At 43.7% G+C, this 26,731-nt stretch overlaps 1 protein-coding gene across 10 annotated transcripts; it reads right to left on the bottom strand.

Moving 5' to 3' along the window:
- Positions 1-424: 424 nt before the first annotated feature.
- EIF4E2 (eukaryotic translation initiation factor 4E family member 2) lies at positions 425-26,238 on the bottom strand. 10 transcript variants are annotated; one of them, XM_078618138.1, is made up of 8 exons: positions 26,007-26,238; positions 23,008-23,107; positions 21,011-21,169; positions 19,645-19,749; positions 15,431-15,583; positions 14,490-14,626; positions 6,592-6,630; positions 425-1,868 (listed from the first exon to the last, which is right to left on the bottom strand). In XM_078618138.1, the coding sequence occupies exons 1-8, from the start codon at positions 26,024-26,026 to the stop codon at positions 1,808-1,810; spliced, it is 774 nt and encodes a 257-aa protein (XP_078474264.1). In that variant the 5' UTR covers positions 26,027-26,238; the 3' UTR covers positions 425-1,807. The 10 variants fall into 10 exon arrangements, with proteins under 10 accessions (XP_078474264.1, XP_078474266.1, XP_078474260.1 ...); XM_078618140.1 differs by having other exon boundaries at positions 21,011-21,145; XM_078618134.1 differs by lacking the exon at positions 26,007-26,238 and adding an exon at positions 24,756-25,038 and having other exon boundaries at positions 21,011-21,145.
- Positions 26,239-26,731: the final 493 nt, after the last annotated feature.

Here is a 26,731-nt window from a genome sequence, read left to right as displayed (position 1 = left end):
AGAACCCGGAAAAAAATCGACGCAACCACGGGGAGAACATGCAAACTCCAAATATACATTTCGATTTAAAGCTTTCGTGACTGCAGGTATTCATCTTCTTGGTTCTTTCGGTAAAGTCACGTAGAAGGGAAGTAATAAAATAATAAAAAGAAAACATAATAAAATAATTCTCACGTTTCTTCACCTGAGGACGGCTGCTTGCGTTGTGGCCGAAACGTCGTGAGAATTATTTTATTATGTGTTATTTTTATTATTTTATTACTTCCAAATATACAGTCGTGAGGGTTGGGATCGAACCCACAAAGTGACGGAGTTAACATCTCGCCACCACGGCGTCCTTATAAACACACCCTATGAACACAAGCCCTTAAAAAAAGAAAATAGCTGCAATATGAACACATCTCACACACACACACGCACGCACTTCACGGTACCGGCTTCCGTTTTATTACGATGAAAAGTAAAAAGTGCTATGTTATTTCCATTAAAAGCAATGACGAAGGTGAGATATGGCCAAACACGAGTGCTTTCCCACAACCTCCAACTCAAATACCGCGCGCTCGGTCGGCATGTAATAATTTTTCACCGCGATCCGGCCTCACGGCAATGTCCAACGAAAGACAGAAATCTGTGAAACCAAATTACTGTGGATGTTATTCAATAAAAGCCAACCATAACTTAGGACGTCTTGCGTAATGAGCTTTCTGCATAGAACTCACGATGCTGCATAGAACCGATTATGATGATGATGATTTGAGAATTAGCAATTCAATGTGTGGACCGGAATGCAGGCAAAATTGTTTTTTTCTTTCAGAATATATTTAAAAATAAAGCTAACGTTTGGCTGACGGGATCTCTGCATACTTGTTGACCAGTGTTTGAAAACATGTATACATTGTTACAATCAGCGTAGCGGAGGTGTCAACACTTTTTTTTCAATTTCCAACCCTCGCTTACCCACATTTAAAAAAAATGAAATTGCAAAAAAAACACCACGACTACAAAATAAACCCCATGACAAATCAATTCCTTGGTTTCAAACACAACAGTTGAAGATTATTTTAACAACTCAAATGACGAGACATGGCAACTTTGGAATCGCTTTAAAGTAGTTGTTTCTATTTATGAGAGGTGTAACTATTCAACCCCTTGGTGAAACGATGAAAAGTCACCATCAGGATCACGATTCAAGATCGCTTATTTTTCGATTTAAAGCTTTCGTGACTGCAGGGATTCATATTCTTGGTTCTTTCGGAAAAGTAATATTATAATATTACGTAGAAGGGAAATAATATTATATTATAATATTATATTATAATATTATTATAATATTATTTCCCTGCTACGTGACTTTACCGAAAGAACCGAGAATATCGCTTATTTTGTTTTACACTGCGGGGAATGTTAGTGGACGCCACTTGGCTGCCAGATATTTCATGAACCCATTACATGAAATTACGATTTGATACACCTTCAGTATTAATATAGGACGAACATCTTGAGTATTTTCAATTTTTTTAAGATATCGTGAGTCTAGATGTACTGGCCTGATCTCTTCCAACTATGTGGGCCCTGCGTGGAAGTGGTGGCTGATTCATTAAAGACAGAACTTTGATTGCAGTGGCTTAAGTTTAACAGCAACCCCCCCCATACCCCTTATCCTCTTATAATGTTCAACACAGGTACAGGCATCCCGCGAATTACGAAATCTCGCGTTCGCGCAACTGACGAAACTACGGACACTTTTCGATGAGCGAAATCGAATTTTCCGTGTCGAAGAAATTTCACCGCGGCACGCGCTGTGAGATCACAAAACACGAACCATCCGGGAGGCTGCGTCGTCCGTCCGCGACAGCGTCACGATCTCCCTGCAGTGCAAGAGCAACGCCTCCACATCACCTTGCCAGTCATTTCAACGTGCAGATCTTTCAGCGAGTTCCGTGAAAAAGGTGAATTATCTTGCTTTCAGATGCATCATTATTCAATCGCTTTAATGTGTCCTTACTTATTGTCGTTTTTGTGTTGTGAGAAGCGATATAGATGGATGTTTTTTTTTAAATCCTTTATATTAAGTTCGCTTGCTTGCTTAGGACCGTGCAAATCTTTCGGTCGTTTTTTAACCCACTTCCCGTTATCCAATCGAGCTGACATTTTGCACACAGCCTCGTTGTGCGTGACAATGCATTTTCGTGAAAAAAATGTTTCCAAAATTTTACACTGTTTAGGGAATTTTTTAAAAATATTTAATTACCAATTGTTTAATGCTGCCGGACAATCATCTGACCCATAGGTGGCAGTCATCTCAAGCCAGAGGACGAGAGGACTCTAGCCGCCACGGGTTATACTTGTTTAGGCATGGAGTAGAGCTGGAATGACTGTCCGAAACACATCCCTTTTTCAAATTCAAATAATGGGAAAGCCATTTCTGATTGACGCAATTTCGTTTTGCGTTTGTTTTTTGAAGAACGCATCCCTTTCGTAAATAGAGGGATACCTGCAAAGAGAACAGCAATGTCTGAAAACCCCTAATTTGCTGGATCCCTCCTGCAATCCACATCTGTCCGTACCAGAATAGCCATTACCTATTTCAATATTTCAGAGGGCCGATTGCGACACTATCTGCTACGTCGCAACTCTTACCTCCACATATATTCTCCCTGACCAATTACCTGCCCAACACCACCGTGCAAGTATTTATGCACGGTGCAACCGTCGTTATCTGTAGACAAACACAAATCCGACCTTTTCACGTATCCATTTGTACCTCTATGTATGATGAGTCAAATTTGCGACAAAGCGCGATGCACCGCATTTCAATGCTTGGGGTATTTCAAATATTGAATCGCAACGTGCCGACGGTCATCGTGTTGGACTTATCTATCGCCCAAAAAGTTGTACGGTACGGGCGATAGCAGCCGAGTATTTCAGATAGCAGACACTTCTGTTGCAGCACGTACACGTCATGGGTAAACACTGCGCGAGCAAAAAAGATTAGATAATATTGAGGGGGGGGGGGGGGCAACGGTGGGTTCTCCGTTTAAACATTACCTTTGGCTCCCCACCAAAATGAAATTCAGAGAAAGGCTGCCCAGAGACAAAAGGTAATTTAGCCACTGCAAAAATATACAATCAAAACCCAACCAAATGTGAACATACGAGCGCATTCAGCGTCGCGTCCCGTAATTGTTAAGAACGAACCACGCAGAGCTCAAGAACCTCTTCCGAATCCGCATTTCTAAAAAATGTTTCCGACACCGATGGTGGAATAATCATCCACGGTTGTTACGTTTAGATGAAAACCCGAGGATTTCTAATGATCGAACAGTCACCCAAAGCGTCATCTCCGAGGAGTGCAATACAATCTAGTAAACGCGCCACACTGTGTACAAAAAGACATGTACACCAAGCAGAAGCAGCGACGGCAAGAAAGCAAAGGTAGTCTTTGTTATACCTGTTGCAATGAGTCGCTCGTGATATGTTTTGTTACGAGATGCTGTAACAAAAGGTCAAGGTGCACCCTGCAATGACTTGCTCGTGCCACTGCTGGCAGAAGGGACTCCACAATGAGACCCCCCTCTCTGGAGGCTAAACTTCTTGGAATGGGCCAGAGTATTGGCACCTTTACCCTCCGCCGCGCGAGACTTGCCCGATCGACCTATGTTGGACCCATTTGTGCTGCGGTCTAGACGAGGGGTGGTGCACCGACCGTGAATTCTGCCCACCCTGAACGCCCGTCTACGTACGAAGCGATGGAATGTTCCGGCCCGTGCTATTATACACCTACTGTTGTCATTGATGATTACTTGTAAACATAGCGCGATGACCTGCGGGAAAATTTGCTCGGATTGTGCTCGTGTCCAATGCAACAACAACAAAAAATGGGAGCCAGGTGTGACATTGCCTCTGGGAACACGTGGTTACGTGAAAATACCATAAACAAAACTGTTGCTACATACTCTTCGTTTTTTCGGTAAAGTCACGTAGGTAAAAAAAAAAAGAAATAAAAATGAAATAATAAAAATCACGACGTTTCGGAGGCAACACAAGTCTCCGTCATCACGTGGGACCATCACAGCCAGATTTGCTTGATACAGCCTTGTGTTGCCTCTGAAACGTCGTGATTTTTATTATTTTATTTTTATTAATTTCATTTTTTTTACTTACGTGACTTTACCGAAAAAACGAAGAGTATGAATCCTTGCAGTCACAAAAGCTTCAAATCTAAAACTGTTGCTGCCAAGCGGAGAACATTTTCTCAGCCTTCAAGTTTTTTTTGTAGTTTTTTTTTTTGCCAGGTAAGGCCCACTTGGCTATATAGCTCTTTTTTTTTAGAAGCGACCTGGCCACAAATGACAGCTTATCACGTGGGATTTTACAGCAGCCAAATACCCCCGGACGCATGTTTCTAAATTTGGAGGGAAAAACCGAAGAACTCGGAGAAAAATCAACGCGACCACGGGGAGAACACGCAAACTCCAAATATACAGCAGCAGGCGTCAGGGTAGGGATCGAACCCACGACCTCCTGTATACCAGGCGAGGTAGTTAACATCTCCTAGCCACCGTGGCGCCCTATGCCGAGTGATATCAGTCCTGAGGCACTCACCCACAACTTCATGAACCCGCGCTGACCCGCGTGGAGACGCAAGGTCAAACAGCAATCACCGACATGGCATGGGGGATGCCTTCATTCAGCAGTGGCTTGACATATGGATATATTATTATTACTATTGACAAATTGGCGTCTTTTGGTCGTGCCTACTAAAATGTCCAGAATGCCCTTTAGTGTGTACCGATGGATTTAACCTTTACATCTTGGACTTGCCAAATGTTTCCATTCATCAAGTGAAATTTGCCAGCAACTCCTAAAACTATGCATACATCTACTATATATACACATGTCGATGAGCCGTGTATTTTCATGCCACGCGTTATGAAAATACACAAAACGGAGTTTCCAATAAGCTAAACATTGGGTCCGTACGTTATTCGCATTCTCTAAAACTGTGACCTTCATGTTCTATATAGTATATATATGCGAGCCTCTTCATATACACTGCACATATATTACACAATGCAAATACTGCATATATATACAAACTGAACATATATACACACATACGTGCAATTCTATATAGAGCCCTGTATGTAATGCCATACAAGCCTTTATATTAAGAGTGACCCATCATTCAAAGGGTTTGCTACAGTCCTGTGTTCAATTACAATTGTAATTGTCATTCACCACAATGTCGCCGTGAATTCACCGAACAATGTTGGAGTTTGTTTTCGTAATTTACGATTTTACCCCAGGTCTGTCTGGTCGGATTCCTCGTGGGCGTCACAAAAAAAAAGTTTCTTTCACGATAATTTTGTTTTCATCGCGAATAATTGTGGCACAAGCGAGGGGGGGGGGGGGGCTCCTTTGCATCGATTCGCAAAAGTGGGGAGGGAGCACTGGAATTCAAAACGATTATTTTTTGTAAATAAAAAAAATATAACCCAATGCTTCACGTCAATGCTGATGAATTGCACAGCAAACTTCTGAGGGTGGGCGGAACTGCGGCTTAAGATGCGTCCGTTGGAGGGGGGGAGGGACATCGGTTTCACGAGCAAAACCCAGGGTGTGCGACGCTTCATAAAGGGGAGGGGGGCGGGGGGAAAAACAGGGTCGTTAAAAAATAGTGGCATTGATTAGGAGAGGTGGGTTTTTTGGCATTATCGGCACTTGGTTTTCGCAACTCTCTCGATGCCTTTTCTCGAGTTTCTTTGACGAATCCACATCATTCTATCCGTGTAGTCTTCTGTGTTGCAAATTCCGCAACAAATGCCCCGCTAACGTATCTGCCACTTCAGTGACAAATATTTGTTTTTATTGTGAACAGCGCCTGGCAACCTCCTGTTTGTAACTTCTGAATGAGCCACACGGCAAGACGCCAATTGACGAGGAGTTGTCAATGCTCGTCGTGCGCACGGTAGGCAGGCGAATGCGGAGAAATTAAAAAATCTAATTTCTACGCATGTAACGATTCACTCATCGGTCAAAATCAGTCCTTACGCTCGTCATTCGCGCGCCGAATCGTGAGTGCAACAATTGATCATTATTTGATGTATCCAAATTAGCTACAATTTCATGGGAGTTTATGAGAATGTAACAGAGGCGGAACAAATGAGACAAAAATTTATCGATTCTTGAATAGAACCGCGGCCCCCCCCGACACACGCCCTGAAAAAGCGTTGATTCGTGCAGGAAGCTGGCGTGCGAACCGCTACGCGCCCGTTAAGAGACCACTGCTCCGCATTTCGAAAGCCGTGTCATGATTACGGGGACACGACAAAAGGCATAATTTACACGTACAGAGTTGCTCAGAAACTGATGCTGGCTGATGCAAGCCACCCCGGGGAGGGGGCATGCTTGTGAAACCGATCGGGACAACCAGAGGGCATTTCCCACAAGGACGCAGAGGCTCTGCAGACAACGGAGAGGGCAGCATTTCGTGGGACCGCCCTGGCCCACCCTCGCCGGTAGGAACGCGCCAACGGTGAGGTCTAGGAAAGGAGGGTGGATGAGGAATTTCGCACGATGGGATTTCACCTGCGGAACACCTCCGTATTGCGAAAACTTGAGTTGTCCCTGCAACACATGAATGCAGTCGGTCACCATCGGTCAGCAGGAATGTTACGGCTTAGAAATGTTCCATCGACGACACTTGCGGTACTGAACGCTGGCGTGTACAGGGTGTGGAATGATTCAGCGGGCATCTGCGATTTGTTGATTTGTCACGATTCGATTCAAGAATTTATTCTTTAAACATTATGGTGGATGGTAGCGCCTATCGTGGCTGCAAGAGGTGATTGAGAAGACATTAAATACAAAATATATCAATCGAAAAATGGATTCTTAATGCATGCCAATCGATCCAAGCACCGCAAGCAATATAATTAGATTATATTGATGTACCATACCACCCCCTTCGGTCGTAATTTTATATTATCGGCATACATTGCATGGTTTAATGTCTTCATTACGGTAAGGCATTAGCACAGCCAATCCATGCCAGTGTGATCAGAATTGTTAAAAACCAATATGAAATGCCAAAAAAATCAAAGGTAAGTCTCCATTAAACAACCAGGGGGGGGATTGCAAAAAAGAAATATTTAAATTGGCTAATGTCAAGCCATGCAAGAGAAATGTACGGCTGATGTTAAACACCCACAGTATTATTTGCGGTTAAAGCTATCCCGTTTTATTCGAGCACTCTGTTGAATACGGGCAATTTCAACAAAATCACACAGAAACATCACAGGCGACAAACGGCAGCCACATATCTCGATCGTCCGGTGCCTATTTACAGGAAATTTAGCGCGGCAAAAAGAAAAAACACCTGTCTAAAGTGGCGGAGAGAGCATGGTTGTAAATCGTTAATGTGGCGCCGCGCGGGAAATGTTTAACCATTCCAGAGAAAACCTTCCACGTTGCTTTACAGACGTCACAGCAAAAACTCCTTCACTGAACGAATGAAGCAGCCAGAGCTAAAACTGTTTCATCAAGCAGGTCAGAACTCTAAAATTAGTTCGGAAAAGTCACGTGTGCACATAGATTATTTGACACTTTCCACCACGTGTCCCGTCGTCACGAGTTTGTAACTAGCAGGATGTAAGTAGACGGTGGCTGTTATGGAAAACACACAAATATATATACAGTAAAACCTTGGATTGCGAGTAACTTGGTCTGCGAGTGTTTTGCAAGACGAGCTAAATTTTAAAATAAATATTAATTTGATAAACGAGCGAGGTCTTGCAATATGAGCAGTACGTATATACGCTTTGTCTGCCGAGCGTCACGTGATCACAACTGATATACGAGTGCTTTGATATACGAGTGCTTTGGATGACAAGCACGTTTCCGGAACGAATTATGCTCGCAATCCAAGGTTTTACTGTACAGTACTCTCGATTATCCGCGCTAATGATGGGGTGGACGGCCGCGGATAATTCAAAATCGCGGATAATACAAAAATATGCATTTTCCACAGATCCCTTTGCCAAAAAACACATTTGCCCGCGCTGAAGACTCGGGCCCACTAAGTGGACAGCAGAGCCACACCAATCAACATCAATAAAACTCTGCCACCCACTGCCCACTGTTGTAAAGATATGGCAACTACTGTACTGTAGCAGCGATCACGTGGATTTCGGATTAACCGGAGCAACATATTTGTTCAGTTTAAACACGTCACTTGTAATAAACATGTCCATGAATCACTGAGACCTCCTTTTGGCGTCATCTGGTCCAACACCAATGGAGACTAGGCTCTAAGAAAAGCTGTCTCGGGTGTGGACCAATCAACTTCAAGGACAGTGCATACATTATCATTATCAGAGTTGTTTCTTTTTGTTTGCATTTTGACTGCTTGTGTTGTGGTTATTGCAAACATGATGCCTTGTATAAAGGTGTCAGTTTTTGTACCAGTTGAAAGGGTAAAAACCTATTACTATGTCCATGAATAACAATGTATAACTATTTTCAGATTATTTATTTGGGCTTAAGGGGAAATCCATGAGTTATTATTAATTTACGTCAAAATCTAAGGTGCGCGGTTAATCAGCCGATCGGATAAACCGCACGCGGAGAGTCAAGTCGACTATATTTAAATAGTCCTTATTGATCTGGTCTGTGTGTCCCAAATTTTTGGGCCAACAATTTTCTTCAACTTGGCCTGTTTTTAATAGAAGGGTAAATTCCCTGCTGCTAGTAATGCAAATGTATCCTACTCTTTCTTTCTCACTGGATCAACTTTAAGCAAGTTATTGCCTCCCGCTAAGAATGGACAGGCAGACGGACAGAGCTAATGTGTAAACGCGACAAAGCATGTGTTATAAAGCGTTGACATAAACGACGCAATGCGATAACACAGATCAAAGCGGACGCCACCGTAATACATGACGGGGCGTGCGATGCACACTCAATAAAATAAAGTCATGGGAACAAGCAATGCAAAACCGAGCTCACACACACATGTCACAGTTGCATTCTGGGACATGACATGCCTTAACACGAGATGCAGTGTAAATGTGAAATACAGAAATAAGGATGCAGTTCTAAATTTTGAAATAATTTAAAAGAAATTAAGCAATTCATTACAATCGGTCAAAATCTAGCTGAGACCCATGTCTGCTGCACCTCCAAGTTTGTTTCATGAATGAAACCTGCAAAACCACACAATTGAGAGGATGAATTTAAATGAATGCATTCTCCCAAAGAAATTACCCAACTCACAACCATAATTAAAGCCGAGTGTTATTATTTTTTATTTCAAATAATTTTCAGTTGCGGTGAAAGATATGATATGATGTGACAAATTCCATCCAATCACAGACCTCTCTTAAAACAGGAAGCTATTGTGAAAACACACACATATATCACAGTACCCCAACACCAGGAGGCCACACCACTCGGCAACGAGTCGAAATGAGCACCAGATCATGAAACACATTCCTGTGGAGGGAGCTGGTAGGAACGTTGGGTTGCTCGGTCAATGGCCAGGGTCAACGGCGGCGTGGTGTATTCCGCAAATATGCCCGACTGTGAGGGCGGGCACAAGCCGGCGTGAGTAGGTTAAACGTTGAGTTTTATAAGGGCACCACGGGGTGACCAGCCCCTCCCCAACCAGCCCCACCCTCCCCTCCCCACCCAGCCCCTCCCCACCCAGCCCCACCCCTCCCATTTTTGGATGCACGACGGACGGACAGAATAATCCCCTGTGGGCTGGTGTAACCAGGAGGTTCCTACCAGTATCAAACAGCATGTACCGTCATTCATTAGTGCCGCTGCGTTGAGCACTTGGCATACGAACGTTGCTTTACAATTTAGTTTCGCGCAGTGAAGCAAACACAAACGCTATCGATGCCAAATATTTGGAGGTGCGAAAAGATAAGTGGTAGCTTTTTATTCGAGATCAAGATCATTGTGGTTTGGCCTTATACTTGCCGTGCCCATTAAAGTACAGAAAATATGCACGGCATACTTCCACAAATAAATGAAATTGTGTTTAGTTTTTCATTGCAGGAAAAACTAAATAAAGCGGACCAGAAGTGAGGCTCCAAAACTAGAGTTTGTTGATCTCTGCCCTGAACATTGTCCCGTGCAATCTACTGGCTGGAGACCCCCGATCCAATCTTTTGCAAGGAGCACAAGTTTCATCTCTCATTGAGAATCCCTCCAAGTTTGAGCAAAAGAAAAAGGCCACAAGTTATGAATAAATCATGCACGTGCATGGATTAAGCGATGCTTTCTAACACGCGTTTTCTCTTCGGAGCTGGTGGTAGCCGTCGGATCAAAATGAGTTCGCTGCATGTTTTGCAATTGGACTTTTTTTCCCGTGGTTTGTGTCTCCACGTTTTGGCCAATGCTTTTAACAAATTTCACCAGTGTTCAACAGGGCCTGAGTAGCAGCACAAAACAACTTTACGCTGCAGGTAGGTTCACACGGGATTCTATTTCTGAGTTGCAGAGCCTCCCCCCTGTCATAAACGGATGGACGGAATGACGGACAAAGGAAATGCAGGGGATGCTTTGAGAATCTTAGTTGGAAAAGCGTTAAAAAAAACTTTCAAAACCAAAGGCAGCGAGGCGAGTAACAATAAAATGCTCCACCTTCCCACGATGCGGAAACGCAGAAACTCCGCTCGGTTGCCGCGATCACGAATTTCGTTGCTTTTAGTTGCTTGGCAATTAAGCCACGATAGGCCAGGCCAGGCGCGGCGGAGGAGGGGGACACAGCAGAGGGTGTGCAAAAAAGCGAGCGATTTCAGCCGCATCATCTCTACACAACAAAAACGCTCAGTCCCTTTTACACGCACCTTTACATCACCCGCACCTAGTTTACACAACAAAGGCTCATTCCTAGCAGCGTGCTTCAGCCGCACCGAACCTCACAAAAATTAACCCGTAAAAACTAAGTTTTTCACTATAAATCCTTTATATGCGTGGCAGCTAGAGTCCTCTCATCCTCTGGCTTGAGATGGCTGCCACCTATGGGTCAGATGATTGTCTGCCACCATTAAGCAATTGGTAATTAAATATATATTTTTCCTAAAAGTGTAAAATTTTGGAAAAAATTTCACGAAAATAAATTGTCACGCACAACGAGTCTGTGTGCAAAATGTCAGCTCGATTGGATCACGGGAAGTGGGTTAAAAAACGACCGAAAGATTTGCACGGTCGTAAGCGCGCAAGCAAGCAAGCGAACTTAATATAAAGGATTTAAAAATAATATTCAGGGCCTACCTTGGCTCCTCCCACCCTCAACCAGTATATATACAAGGACTGTTTTCTTGGAATTTCTCTCACTTGATACAGCTATCGTGCTGTGACGGTTCCACCTCAAGACGGACGCTTGTGTTGCCTCCGAAACGTCGTGATTTTTATTTTTATTAATTTTAATTTTTTACCTACGTGACTTTACCAAAAAAAACCTAAGAATATGAATAGGAGAACTTCCCGTTCGCTCGCACCTGGAGGAGGCCCCACGCGTGAGGCTTAAGGCCCAAAGCCTCATCTGTTGTTGACTAGCTCATGGAAGTCTTCCCAGGCTCTGCGAGAGGGTGCACAGTTACACGGGGGTTTCAGCACGGCTGGCAACAGCAGGAAACAGCTGCAGAAATGTTTCTGGCTAAGATGATAAAAATCCATTAAAAAAAACAAATTCAGCTCGAGGTCTTGTGTACACAAACCAAGGCTGCGCGTTCCAGAATGTCCAACACAAATTTAAAGTTTTGTAAAGGAGGATTTTTTTTTAAATCACAATCATGGTCGCTGTTACAGCACTGATGATATTACTGTGATATTGCTCACACACACAAACTCAATGTATCGTTCTTTTAAACTGTGTTGGTTAACCTAATGGCCATCATTATGAAAGTACAACATTTGACCAAAGTCCCACGAGGTTAAAATTAATTATTGCAATACCAACGCAGTGACATCACTAATGCATGTGATTTTAAAGTTTTTTGTCATTACAACTTCAAGCTCGTTTCAGGCAGTCCGAGACACACAGCCCAGGTGGTGTGTAACGAGAACAGCCCTTTGTTTTTTGGGTTGCGTTTCCCTTTAAGGGTTCTATTGAAACTCAAAAATTCCCCTTAACCGGAATACAAAGATTATATACAATATCATCATAAGCAATCTTCCACTGTGAAGCTTGCATTTGAGTACCATAATTCATTCCCCCGCATTGCAGCGCAGGGATGCCTATTTGAGGCCACCATTCAACACGGTAACAGATGCAGTCGCGAAGAGCAACCCAGTGTGAAAAAGGTGGAGAAATGTAAGCCGTGTGTTCAACACAACGCGAAAAGAAAATAAGCGGGAGTATGACACAATGCGGGGAGCGCCACCTACCCACCACCCCCAACGCGCACGAGGATCCAAAGCCAAACACGACAGAAGCACAACGAGCCCTTGGAAAGCGTTCAAAGCGATAGGCCTAAAATCAAGGACGCACTTGAACGCAAAGTGCAGGCAGGTGAATGCAGTTTGTTGAGAAACGCCGATGATACGGCTTCGCGGCCAATATTGTCTGCACGGTTGATTCCCAGAAACTGCACTTGCAAAATAACGAAACGGCGCAAACCGTCACACTTGTGTCAGCGGTGAGTGCACCTATCACACACTGCGGGATCTCTATTCCTGAAGTGACATTCACACACTGCGGTTGATGACCAAAAGCAGCAAGCCACTTAATCCTTCCAACAAAATAATCTAATTTTGCCCGTCACACACTGAAGAACGTTTCAGCGACTTTCAACCAAGTCCCGTAACCAGGCAATGCCTGGCACTTAAAAGTGCCCGAGGGTTTAAGGCCCACGGTGGCAAAAAAGAAATGCGTGGAACGCAGCCAGCCACATGGGCTAAATAAATATGAAAAATGCACGATTCATTCAAATGGATGAGCTGTGCATGACTTTACACATTTTCAACTAATTGCAGTAACTGCTTTTAAATCGCTTGTTTCATGTTCCAGGTATTGTGCCATGGTGGCGAGATGTTAACGACCTCGCCCGGCATACAACAAATCGTGGGTTGGATCCCGCTCCCTGACGCCTGTATATTTGGAGTTTGCATATTCTCTCTCCCCGTGGTGGCGTGGATTTTTCTCCGGGTCCTCCGGTTTTTTTCCCTCCACACTTAGAAACAACACGCTTTTGAGTATTTGGCTGCTATAAATGGATAAGCCATTTCATTGGGCTATCATTTGTGGTGGCCGGGTCGCTTATGAAAAAGTGCGACAAAGCTCAGTGGGGGCCTTACCCTTATAAATGAACTTGAACTTGGTAAAATAAAAAGTTTAGTTTCAGGGTTTGAATATCAGGGCTTGAATATGGCAGCACAACAGGAAAGCATAAGCACTTCCTCAATGTGCCTCTTCCTCATTTCAAGAAAGCTCTCCGGCTGTCTTGCGCGAGTGAGATTTTAATTGAACAGGAGGATGAAACTCGGTGAACAACACACAAGACATCAGAGATGAAACACACATGTCCATCCACCGTCCCTCATTACTCACAGACCCTTATCTATTGCATTAAATACTCGTACGTATGTTATTAATTCAATTTTGCAACGACAAAAATAATCCACATTGAGCAATTAAAACGTCTTTATTCCAATGGTACAACAGCATTTGTATTTAATTACCCTATGCACTGATTTAAGTAAATACATTTGAAAGTCACAAATCCAATTTTACATTTCAAAAAGCAAAAAGGATAAATGTTTCAATATCTCTGAATGCTCATGTTTTGGTTCCAGTGTTGGAACACACGCCAAATTACACATTTTAACATATAAAACACTGGGGCAGTGCTGATGCACCAGAGTGCTATGTTTGAATAGTGTTCGCCCGAACAGAGAACGGTAACCAACTGAGGTTTCATGTGAAGTATTGGCAAACAAAGTTGATAAACTGTGTTTCAGTGTACGAATGTGACAGCGCATTAGTAATAATAGTATCGTGATTTGATGAGAAAAAAAAACAATCACACGATACTTATTTACACAACACGGATAAAAAAAACAATTTAGCCAACAGTTTCTCTGTAGGGAGCAGCAGTGCTTCATCGTTCCAAATGACTCCAAACATTTTCCAAATGACTCCAACGCTCGGCTTCGCATCTGGGCAGAATAAAAACCAATTTGCAACATAGAGTAATTATTTCAATAAGTTTGGCAGCGAATGCGGCGAGTTTCAAGCAGCGACGAAAGCGAACGCCATGTGCCGCAGAAGACACCACCACATGCGACAAAATTAAATTCCGCTAACTGCGTTGCCGCTTGCCAAACCCGCCACACGCCTCCGTCGAGACTCTCAGATTTCATCGCCCTTTTGAAAATGGTCCCCCCCCCCGTCCGCTGCGTCGGCAACTGCCCCGTTTAACCACCGACTGCGACCGCGCTGGCTTGCACGGCGCGGCGCTATCCGGGGGACTCACTTTATGCTGTCCGTGTGAGTCTTGTACTCCATGATGGTGTTCGGAGGCAGGTTCAGCACGCGTCTCAGAGTGTCTCGTATTCGCGATGTCGTTCCCTGGTCGCTCGCAGTCTTGTTCCAGATGGAAATAATGTCCTCCTGCGGGGATATTCCAAGGCGAAAATGCATTCAGTCAGTGTCCTGCAAAGAGGATCCTTTGACCATATACACTTTTGGCTAAATGTGCAATTAAAAAGCTGTACCCAAAGCCTGCCTAACATTGGGAGGCAACAATTTTATAATTTTTACAGAGCCAGTGGGTAAGTGTGCTCTCTGTGCGCTGGCACCAGGCTGAGCCCAAGTGCCTGTGGTCTCACGAGCAGCCAGATGTGGCTATACCAGGGCTCAGAGAGCAAAACAACGTAATTTTTTTCTCATTCGGTAAAAACACACAATACTTAAAAAACCGCAATGCATGCGAATACGAGACGGTGGTAATGGAGTGGCAGGTCGCTGACCCCTGGCCATGGTAAACTGGACTTCCATCGTTAGGAGTCGGCAACCAACATTAAAAGCGTCGTTGATTTCGAATCCCAGGAGCCGCACTACAGTTTTGTTTCTTAAAGAGCCACCGCATGTGACTCCGGAACCGAAGGTTGCCGATTTCCTGGGCTAAACCAATCTCATTCGGTCCCCCAGACTCTTCCCTGGGATGTTCCTGGGCTGACACAGCCGGTTCCCATCGATTGCAGACAAGTAATAAATAAGCGCCTCTTTTAAACACCGCGGAAAAAAAGTGGCAGTGTCTGGCCGACTCAATGGGCCTGTGTTGTGTAAGCGATGATTCGGCAATTCTGAAACGCCGGGTTCAAACACCAGAAAACGGGTCATTTCACGTGCATCCAATTTGCTTCACGCTGTCCAGTCGCGCAAATCAATGTAGAGGAGGAGGGGTGGGTGGACCTGGAATCGTATGGAGACGACGGCACCACAGATCTCCTCGCCGACCATGAACTGCTCCCCCAGCATGGCCAGAATGAGGTTTTCCCAGCAGCGTGACGCCAGCCCCTTCCGTAACCGCACGATCCACTTGCCCCCGCTCTTGTTCGCATCGTCCTAGTTCAAGTCACAACAATAACAAATTTAAAAGATAAACATCCCCCGTGCAGCCTTCAACAAACTGTTGGGGCAAGTGCTGTTAGCGAGCGCACGAGGGGGTGGGTGGCCAGCCAGCACCACACCCGGCCACCTTTGTCTTCCCAGTGGCGATGTTTACACACCGCACCAGGCACTCATTGAGGCTGAGTCGACCTTAGGGAGGTCAAGGACCGGTTTAGATAATCGTCACTGGTGTTGGCCGTGAGCGAGAATCGAACTCGGGTCGCCGGGTTCGTAGCGCACCCCACTAACCAGTACACGACCACTCCCCAACAGCCAAACAAGATTATGCATGTATGTATGTTGAACTTCTTTCGCACCGTACATAGCCAACCGTATTAATCCAAGGAAGTGTGGGGGAAGGACAACAAACTAAACACAAAAAGCAGTTCTAAAGAAATTAGTTTTCAATGTGGATGTAAAAGTGGCTTCCTTATAGGAGCGTTCCAGACGGCCGCAGAAGCACACCAAAATGAATGAGGTCTTTGAGAAAAGCCTCGAGGAATACTTAAGGCTCAATCAAGGGGGGCACTGCTAAAAAGTTTGGCAAATTTCTTAGAAAACATGATTCCATACGAAACACCCAAACGATGGACAACCGGGTCTGTAATCTTGCTTGTCGTACTGCCCCCTGCTGGAGTGTTTCATGTACAGGATTGCCATTCTCAACTGCCCTCAAACGCAATCGTCTTTGATTTTAAATATTCTTCCAATCATTTCCATGCGGTATCTATACATTGACCACCCTGCACGGTTTATAAACATGCGTTTAGACTATTTATTGCTGGTATAAATGTACAAATGATAAGCCACTTCATTGAGCTATCATTCGTGGTCAGGTCGCTTTTGAAAAATAAGTTAACTCCTCAGTGGGCTTTGCCTGGGAGGATGGGGATGGTTTAGTTCAGTGGTTCTTAACCTTTTTGGAGGTACCGAACCCCACCAGTTCATATGCGCATTCACCGAACCCTTCGTAATTGTAAAAATAAAATATGATTTTTTTAAATTAAAAACATAGGTATATGTTTTACTGGTGGACAATCATGAGTCGGGTGTGTGTCTTAATCTCCGCCGAACCCCTGAGACTGACTCACCGAACCCCTGGGGTTCGATCGAACCCAGGTTAAGAACCACTGGTTTAGTTGCATGCGTTTGGGCGATTTGTTTACCTTTCTTGTACTTTTCACTCCTATCGTGTTTTTGTATCGTTTGCTGTTGTGACGTTCTTACCCCGTGACCCAACTACTGGACATCTGTGTAAAAAAAAAAAGAGCTGTATCGCTCAATCGGATTCCTGCGGGATAAATATTCCGATTCTGATCCTATTGGTGCTCCGCTGGATGCTGCAGCAGCTGTTGCTCTTTGCTGGTGCCGGGACTTGGTTGCTTCGTCCTGGACTGTTGTCTGTGCCTCGGTTTTGCTCTCCCCTCTCGTCTCGCGCGATTGCCCGATTACCTGACCGCCCGAACCCACACCCCCATCTACCCGAATGTTATTTTTGTGAGTGTGTCTTGAAACGCTATTGCATTTAGATGCTATGTAAATTGTGGTTATTTTGAGTATAACTGTTAATGCAGGCTACTCCAAATGTAGTACAATTCCATTACTTCAAATTGTTGTCATTACAATTGAATTAACACATTTTGAACATATTTGCTGCATATTGTTTAGATGAGGTACTTGCACTTACATGAGCTATTTAATTTAATTAAACGCCTTTTTCATTTTTTGTTTTCTCTTCTGATGTATTTTTTATGTATTCTTAAATTTCATTTGCAATTCCACTCGAGGTCTCGCTTGCAAAAGACGCTTGCAACTGAATGGGTTCCCCAACTGGTTAGAACGTAAATTTATCCGGTGACTTCTTTTTTTAAATCACAAAATTCAAGACCCAAATCTCTTTGCGACCCACAATGCCAACCGACGCCCATGATCAAGCCACCCAGAATGTGCCCGAGCTCGTCAGATCTCGGATCAGAGTTTAGCCTGAACAACACCTGGAAGGGAGGGGCAACCACCACGTTACAGCAGGTGTTAAAACTAAACTCTTTTTAATTTTACCAGCTAAGTTTCACTGACCTACATAGCTCTTTGTCAGAAGCGATCTGCCCACAAATCATAGCCCAACGGACGTGGCTTATCACGTGGAAATATATAGCAGCCAAATACTCTTAAACGCATATTTCATAATGTGGAGGGATAAATGGGAGGACCCGGAGAAAAATCCACACGACCACGGGGAGAACACGCAAACTCCAAATATACAGGCGTCGGGATAGAAATCGAACCCACGACCTCCAGTATACCTGACGAGGTAATAAACATCTCACCACCACGGCACCCAGGATACCGTGGGTGTTAGTGTGTCGCAGGGCTACACATAGTGGACATCAGCAGTACAGAAACAAATCCTGTTGCTATGCTGTTCTTATGCCCTCCCTGCCTTTGTGAACCACCAATGACTAACACGAAGTATTTGTCAAATAGCAACCACGACCCGCAGTGTGAGGGAGGGGCCCTCGCTCAGCAGCGGGCTGATAAAAAAGGCTGTTACATGTACGTATTCGGTATTATGAATCGAGGAAACCCTTAAACCTTGACACGTAGACATGTGCATACACGCACAGTTGCAAACACTCTACACTGACCCTCTAAGGGTACGTATATTAAATAGTAGACTCGATTATCTGCGTGCGGTTAAATTTCGATTTAAAGCTTTCGTGACTGCAGGGATTCATCTTCTTGGTTCTTTCGGTAAAGTCACGTACAAGGGAAGTAATAAAATAATAAAAATAAAACATAATAAAATAATTCTCACGACGCTTGCGTTGTGGCCGAAACGTCGTGAGAATTATTTTATTATGTTTTATTTTTATTATTTTATTACTTCCCTTCTACGTGACTTTACCGAAAGAACCAAGAAGATATCTGCGTGCGGTTTATCCGATTTGCGGATGAACCACTCACCTGAGATTTTTTTATACAAGTTAATAACAAATTTATATTTCCCTTTAGTCCAAATTAATAATCTAAAAACAGTTATACATTGTTATTCTTGGAAATGTTTATTATAAGTCAGGTGATTCATTAGAACAAATATTTGGTCTGGTTAATCTGAATTCTCAGTGATCGCCCCTACAGTACAGTAGTTGCATATCTTGACAACTGTGAGTGGAGATTGGTTTTGATTGGCATGGCTCTGCTACACACTTAGTGGGCCAAGACTTCTGCACGGGTCGATAACGCATTGAAGCAGAAATCTTTTTAGGATTTTTCAAACACGTTTAAGTGTCTTTTTGTATGGACTTTTGTAATAAAACAAGATCAATACATTGTTTACTACTGCTTTTTGTTCATTAACAGCATTTTCTTAACTTAAAACATCATTTACACCTATATTTGTGGTTTTTGGCATAAAGATTCGCGGAAAATGGATAATTTTGGACTTTTTGACACGTAGGCCTTCTTAACTTAAAACATAATTTACACCTATATTTGTGGTTTTTGGCATAAAGATTCACGGAAAATGGATAATTTTGGACTTTTTGACACGTAGGCCTTCGCGACCAATAGTATTAACAATAAAGGTTTTTGGGTTTAGATCGCGTTATTTATAAATTTGTCGCAACCCTCCACTACCCGACACGGCCAATCAGTAAAAAAATGTGTGGAGGGCATCACTATTCTGGCAAATTGCCCGATGATGCTGGATGTAATTACCAGCGAAACGTCGTACTCAAAAAATTGTAAATGTTGTGGATTCACTCAACACAACGGTGGGCTAAAGTAGTGAACTATTTGTCATTTGTCAACGTGACACTTTTCTAAATAACGCGATCTAACCCAAAAACCTTTATTATGAATATTTTTGGACTATCCGCAAATTTTGAATTATCCGCGGCCGTTTTCCCCGTCATTAGCGCGGATAATCGAGAGACTACCGAACATGCTGACACCACACCTGGTGGCATTTTGCAAGCACACATAGAAAGGTAAAAAATTAAGGTTCCCTCACACACCTCCCACATTGGCTTGATGCCCTCTTTGAACAGATGGAAATCGCTGTGCCCTGTCAGGTCACTGGGACGCACGATGTGGCTGTAAAACCTCCAGAACATCTCCACCTGCGCATACGCACGCAGACACACACAAACGGCACGGACATAACAAACGCTGTCTCGCCGTCGTCACGCCGATGCATTGAGCAGCGTTAATGCAGACGTAATGACACAGCCCTCAATTTGGAATGATGTTAACTCTTGCAGGGGGCAGATACGACACCCTGTGTCAAAGAAAATCGCCAAAGACGCATTCGAAGAACTAATACTCAAGCCATTTAAATCAGATCTCATTATCCTCATTACACCACAAGTGTGATTTTTTTTTTACATTCTCAGCACCGAAATATATAATGAAAAAAATACACACATTTTAAAACACAATGGGTTGTTTTGTGTAGTCTTTGGTAACCAGGCTAATGCGATCAACTCCCTACACTTGAGAACCGGGACCTCAGGAGGTGAGAGTTCAGTACTCCGACCTCTGTACCACACAGGCACCACCGTTCACCGAAATCTTAAGTAGTCACGATTGTTTGCCAGACACACGGCCAATAAACTATGCTTTAGACTGCTCTGATTTATTCACAAGGGCAGTAAAGCACCCTACAGGGCTTAAGGACAATGACTTCGTTAAACAGAAGTCGAAGACTCACAATCCACAAAACATGCTTCACCATGTTTGTGCTCTCTCTATGTATCTCTGTGATATCTGTCTGCTTATATGTCTGTCTATATGTTTCTGGTTCCGTGTTTTATCTCTCTCTCAAATGTTAGCATTCTCAGGAAGAACGTAATCAACCAGATAGGGTGTTGACTGTTATGTTACCCGACTCTCTGTTGTATTACATTACATTTCTAAGTATACTAGATTTGTGTTTCTATTTAATTTATACCTGATGATGATTGCTTGTGTTGCAATCGAAACGTCGTATGCTAGTATTTAATTTAATTTATTCTTTTATCTTTATACGTGACTTTACCGAAAGAACCAAAGAATAATTCCCCATGAAGCTTTAAACGGATATCATGTAAAACCCTGAAGTTCACCGGCAACGTCAGATCAGGCAGACGTCCCTAACCGAGCTGGTGGCGAGAGCTAGTAGTCATCCTCGCCGATACTCGATACGTGAAATCACTGACGAATCTGCGCCTGCTACTGTCAATGAGACTTGGGACAAACCCATATGCAGAGATCGCCGTGTCTCAATGAAGCAGACCGCGGCTGTCAAAAGCGAACCGACTGACGGATACTATACCGACACGCACTCTGCTGGTACACCGGGTGCGGGGGGGCGTAGGTGCAAAGAAACGTGCGCGGGCTCACGGAAGCAAAGGTGCCGATGTGCTTGATGTTCTGCTCGTAGTTCTGGGTGGAGGCCTGCCGACCGGGGGTCCGCCGAGAAAACCACAGCGAGTAGTTGTACTGCAGCGGGTGCTCCCCGGGCCCCGGCACCGTGATCTGCGGGAGTCGGGCACACGCGAACTGGTCCCATGAGGACACGCAACGTCACGCCAACACAGCCAAGCGGGAGTACGTCTGTACCACGGCGACCCGCATTAACACGTCTGAATCGCCTCCAATCTACACCCCTATTTGATTCACTCTTCCTATAATCCACGGGGTGCAAAGCACAGCCTCGCGCGGGACCAGAAACGGCCCGTTTGTCGAGGCTCCAACTCGACCGCGATCGCCAGCGACACGCGGACGTCGAGCTTGCAACCCGGCGGCGGGATGTTTATCAACGAAGAGGCGACCTTGCTTCCTTGTGTTCACAAACGCGACAATGCTCTTGCAATTGCCATGTCAGATTCGTGGACACAACTGCATGTTTACGAATGCGACATCAATCTCGTGATGTGCTGCCATTTAACTAATAACAACTTTGTTCGGATGTTTATTTTCATAATAATAATTAATGCAGGTAACTATAAAGAGCCTGCAAGGGAGCGCAATAGGAGTGCTTGACCCACAAGCAGAAGGCTCTAAGTTCAAATCCAGGCTGGTATAGTCTCAACATAGGATTCCTCCATAGTCAAAAAAATTAGTACCATTTTGTTGGATATCAATTGTGGCTGTCTTACGAAGAGATTGGTCCTAGCCACAAGAATTAGGAATTTATACCACTCGTTCAGGACTGCCAATATATTGCAATTACTCCCGCGACATTTATTAAAGATTTTGAAATGAATAAACATGCATTATCCTTATCTCTATAAAGAATAATGATTAATGCCAACTAACCCATTACCCAAAATTTATCTCTCAACTTGACCAATATTGAAAAATGTTTAAGCAGCTCATGGTCAGTCATTTATGTTGTCATTGCATAGCCACATCTTGATTCTGGCCATTTCACTCATTCACAATCATGGCAACAATGTATACAGGTAGCACCATAATCCACATTCTGATGGCAGGGGCCACTTTCTGCATATACCAACGATGGCTAACTTCCGATAAAGTTGTGCTCATTTTACAAAAACAATGTAAAAAATATGCAGAGGCACACTTGTATTTTTATAATCATATTAAGAGCAGCAATCAATTAGGCCCAAAAACGGATGCCTTTACACTCAAGTGGCCCTTGGGTCAGACCTTTTTTTATTTTGAGGTGGCATAAATGGTGAGCTTAAGTTGTATTTACACACAATTGTATACTTGCATATAATATTTCTCACAATAGTTTGCTGGGCTATAACATTCTTGGAAGGTAAGAAATGACAAATCAATTCATAGTGAATGTTGTGCTCACAATATGTGCATTCAATCAATGTGTGTTAGAATCGATGCTTCACAATCTGTATATAAATGCATGTAAAATTTGTTCACGTGACCCTTCCAGCCCCTACAAAATTATTAAAACGTAGTAATTTATGTTTTAATTGAATCACGAAAATGTATTGAATCATGAGGGGAGCAACTTGCGAAACCCTTACTCTTAAACCAACATTAAGTTTTATTGAACGTTGACTTTAAAAAGTCATTAACAACTTTCCCCCACAACTGAGCAGTGGCACACAGCACTGGCAATCATTCTGAATGTCAAAAAAACATTTTCAAGCCGACTGGCAGCTGCAGTGACTACGAGTTGACAAACTTGTCCGAGACACCATTTGCCAGTAAAAAAAATGCAACAGCATTGAATTTTCACAACACTTACAAGCCACGGTACCACCTCCATCCTGAAGCAGCACTCGTGAGCTAAATTTAGCAGGTGAATTAACCCCACCACTTCTGTTTTAGAGCCATCGTTGAACAGGTTTTACCATCCCTGGTAAAGAATAACAACACGTCCACACGTCAAGTAGAAGAACACGTACTTTGTGCCGTGATGCATTTGGCGATTTTTCCTTTTCACTGTTTTTCTGTGTGCTATTTTCTTCATTGTTATCATGGTCTCCGCTATCATCATCTTTAAGCCTGAAAAACACAATACACACAGACAATCAATATCTATCGCATTGATATTTGATAGTTTAAGCAGGGTTGTTACTATCTTATCGAATTTTCAAACATGAAAATCCCGTTCGAAATGAGTAATGATCGAGCCCTTATCACACAAAATGTTCAAACCGCACAGCATGAAAGAATGTTGATGCCTCACGTGACAACCCATTCCATAAAAATTAACCCGTAAAAACAAAGTTTTTCACTATAAATCCTTTATATGCGTGGCGGCTAGAGTCCTCTCGTCCTCTGGCTTGAGATGGCTGCCACCTATGGGTCAGATGATTGCCTGCTACCATTAAGCAATTGGTAATTAAATATCTTTTTTTTTCCTAAAAGTGTAAAAATTTGGAAAAAAAAATTTCACGAAAATTAATTGTCACGCACAACGAGTATGTGTGCAAAATGTCAGCTCGATTGGATCACGGGAAGTGGGTTAAAAAACGACCGAAAGATTTGCACGGTCGTAAGCACGCAAGCAAGCAAGCAAGTGAACTTAATATAAAGGATTTAAAAAAATACGACACTTTGCCAGTCCACTGCTGAATGAAGATCTCACCATGCCGGGTAGCACGGCAGGGGCAGTTTTATCAATGACGACTTTTATCAAAGGGAACATTCGTAATATTCGACTCCTGAGAGCTGATGGGTTGAGTCAATCACAGAATGCAATTTGAACTCACGAACATCTGACTGCAAGTCAAGCAGCGCTCCAAGCAACGCAACGCACACCAATCCAAGAATAGAATTGGGAAATGAACTTCGAGTAAAAATAGCAACCACAGGAAGAAGGATAATTCAAATAACGAGAAATTATAATACACTTGCAATAAACATTATCTTTGCCGAGGGTTCATACTCTTAGGTTTTTTCGGTAAAGTCACGTAGGTAAAAATAAATAATATAAATAAAAAATATATATATTTATACATTTATTTCTATTATTATTTCTATTATTTTTATTTATCATTTTATTTCTATTATTTAAATTTGTATTATTCATTTTATTTTACCGACGTGACTTTACCGAAAAAACCTAAGAGTATGAATCCTCGCAGTCACACTAAAGCTTCAAATCTAGAATTTGCCGAGGGTGTTTGAAAACCTTCTGCAGAGTAAATTCTAAAACAGCTCACCGAGAAAGATGACAATTTAGACGCCTGGCCTGACACGGCGGTTCAGGATCCTACAAAAGATGTTTTTGAAATTGGCCAAATATTGACTTACAAACTGTGCATGTTGCAGTGTTCACGTGCTCACAGACCTTTTGTCAACGCACTGTTTGGATGAGGGCCTCCTTAAGTCAATGCGGGTCATGGCAGGTTATTTAACCATGGCTTCCCCACGGTGGTCAGTGCAGGTTGGTGGGAGCATAGAATCACAGTACAACAATGTATGCTGCTGTACTGCCTGCAATCGTAGTGTCCACACAGACGATTAACAAATCACCAAGGATGCAAGCGATCGTTCTCCCAAGATCTCAGACGCTGGAACGGACGGAGCATGACAAGTGCTTAAGTAAGACCGACCACCATGCGCACAGAACAGGTGTAATAATAGGCGGTGTGGGTATTTAAACCTAGCCACCCCCCCACACCTCCCTTCAACAACACTTACTGACCAGCATGGTGAAGTACGGCCAAATATGGTCCAATGCCCCCTGGGTGTTGGGTGGGACCTCATACGGTGGTGGATTATAAAAAAAAAACTGGATGTTGACGTGGTTTGCAATTGCACTACTGTACTCATATCTGTACTTAAACCTCTGAACATAAACTCTACTTTTGGTGTCTGTATGTATATACTGTATGTTTAAATTATTTCGCGTCGTACGTAGCCAAACGTGTTAATCGGAGGTACGGGAAGAGTGGAGTGGTGGTGAAGGACAACCAACCAAACACAAGAGTAACCTTCTTCTTGGTTCTTTCGGTAAGTCACGTAGAAGGGAAATAATAAAATAATAAAAGTAAAACATAATCAAACAGTACATTTATTTTACAATGTTTCATTTTTTTTATTTTATTATTTCCCTTCTACGTGACTTTACCAAAAGAACCAAGAAGATGAATCCCTGCAGTCACGAAAGCTTTAAATCGAAATTTAAGAGTAACCTTGTATTTCTCAGGTAAAACAGGTTGTACATGCCGGAACCATCGCAGCCGGTTTTATATTTACGGGTTTCATGGCCACGTCGTGTAGCACTTCGTAAATCGATTTCTGGGTAACGGGGATAGGATTATTTAACCATTATTCACCACCCTGGTAGGTGAGTTTTGGTGAATTAAGCGGGGTGGTAGGTGGTTAACAATCGCGCGGTTACAATAATGAATTGTGCCACCCACAATGAAGCCGTGCCCTGGGGTAAGTCGATCATACAAGGCATTAATCCAGGCTCAAGGTTGCTGAGCTTACGAGATCAAGAGACGCATTCCGGGTCTATTGGTCATAGACGGTTACTGTACACTAATAGACATGATTCAAATACGCAACGTGGGAGTAATACAGTAGAATGTTAGTCGGTCAAAACACGCGTCAAACACAAGGCACGTGGAGCTAGGACACTGTGTAACTACACACATTAGATACATGATCATTTGGTTGGACTCGTTGGATAGAATGAAAAATGTTAGACGGGCTTTGGAGCACATGTCAACCAATGTACTCACTCACACGGGCAAAGTTAGCCTCTCCCTGGAGCAATGTAATTCCAAAGCTATCGTTCGCGTAAGAAGGCCTTTACGAGAAATGGGAAGTTTAATTTCTGACGTTTTAACAACTTTAAAGGTTTAAATAATTAAACGCCTAACATTAAACCGCATCGAAGCCACGACTAGGCCGAGCGCCTTTGACGCCGCCACGACTATCAACTCACGCGTCAAACTTGTTGTTCATGTCTTCTACACAGCAACAAATGGTATTAGTACAAATGTACAAACATACAAAAATAAATACGCGATAGACTTCGTTGTTATCTTAATTCTATGTGTAAAACGTTCCTTATTATATAAAACCAGCCGCGGCCTCGGCCCGCAAAGCCTCAAAACAACTCCGCGTTTCTCTTGTCAAACTCTCAACTGCGCATGCGCGGAGCCCCCACCTCCAACGTCCCCCCTCCCTCCCATCCCGTCATTCTCCCTCCCCTCATCCCCCATTTTTTCCACCTCACCCCCCTCAGCCCTTCCCCTTTATACCCCTCCCCCCCGTTTCCGCCTCACCCCGTGAGCCCCTCCCCTTTATGCTCCGCCCCTTTATACCCCTCCCCTCCATCCCCCTCTCCTCCAACCCCCACCTTTCCCCCCCCCGCTATTTTTCCGCCTCACCCCCTGAGCCCCTCCCCTCTAATCCCCCTCTCTCACATCCAGTCATCCCCCCTCCCCTCATCCCCCAATTCTCCCACCTCACCCCCCTGAGCCCCTCCCCTCCATCCCCCTCCCTTCACCCCCCATTTCCCCCCCCCTCACCCCCCATTCCCCCCCCTCACCCCCTGAGCCCCTCCCCTTCTGCCCTCTTCTTCCCCCCACGCCTCTCTTCTCACCCCCCCAATGCCTCCCACCTCAATCTCCCATCACCTTTTTTAAACCAGCCCCTCATCTCCCC

The sequence above is a fragment of the Lampetra planeri genome, chromosome 56 (assembly GCF_965212315.1).
Source record: "Lampetra planeri chromosome 56, kcLamPlan1.2.h2, whole genome shotgun sequence".
Taxonomy (NCBI): domain Eukaryota; kingdom Metazoa; phylum Chordata; class Hyperoartia; order Petromyzontiformes; family Petromyzontidae; genus Lampetra; species Lampetra planeri.
The sequence above is the reverse complement of the archived record's forward strand: the minus strand, read 5'-3'. Positions and strand labels throughout refer to the sequence as shown.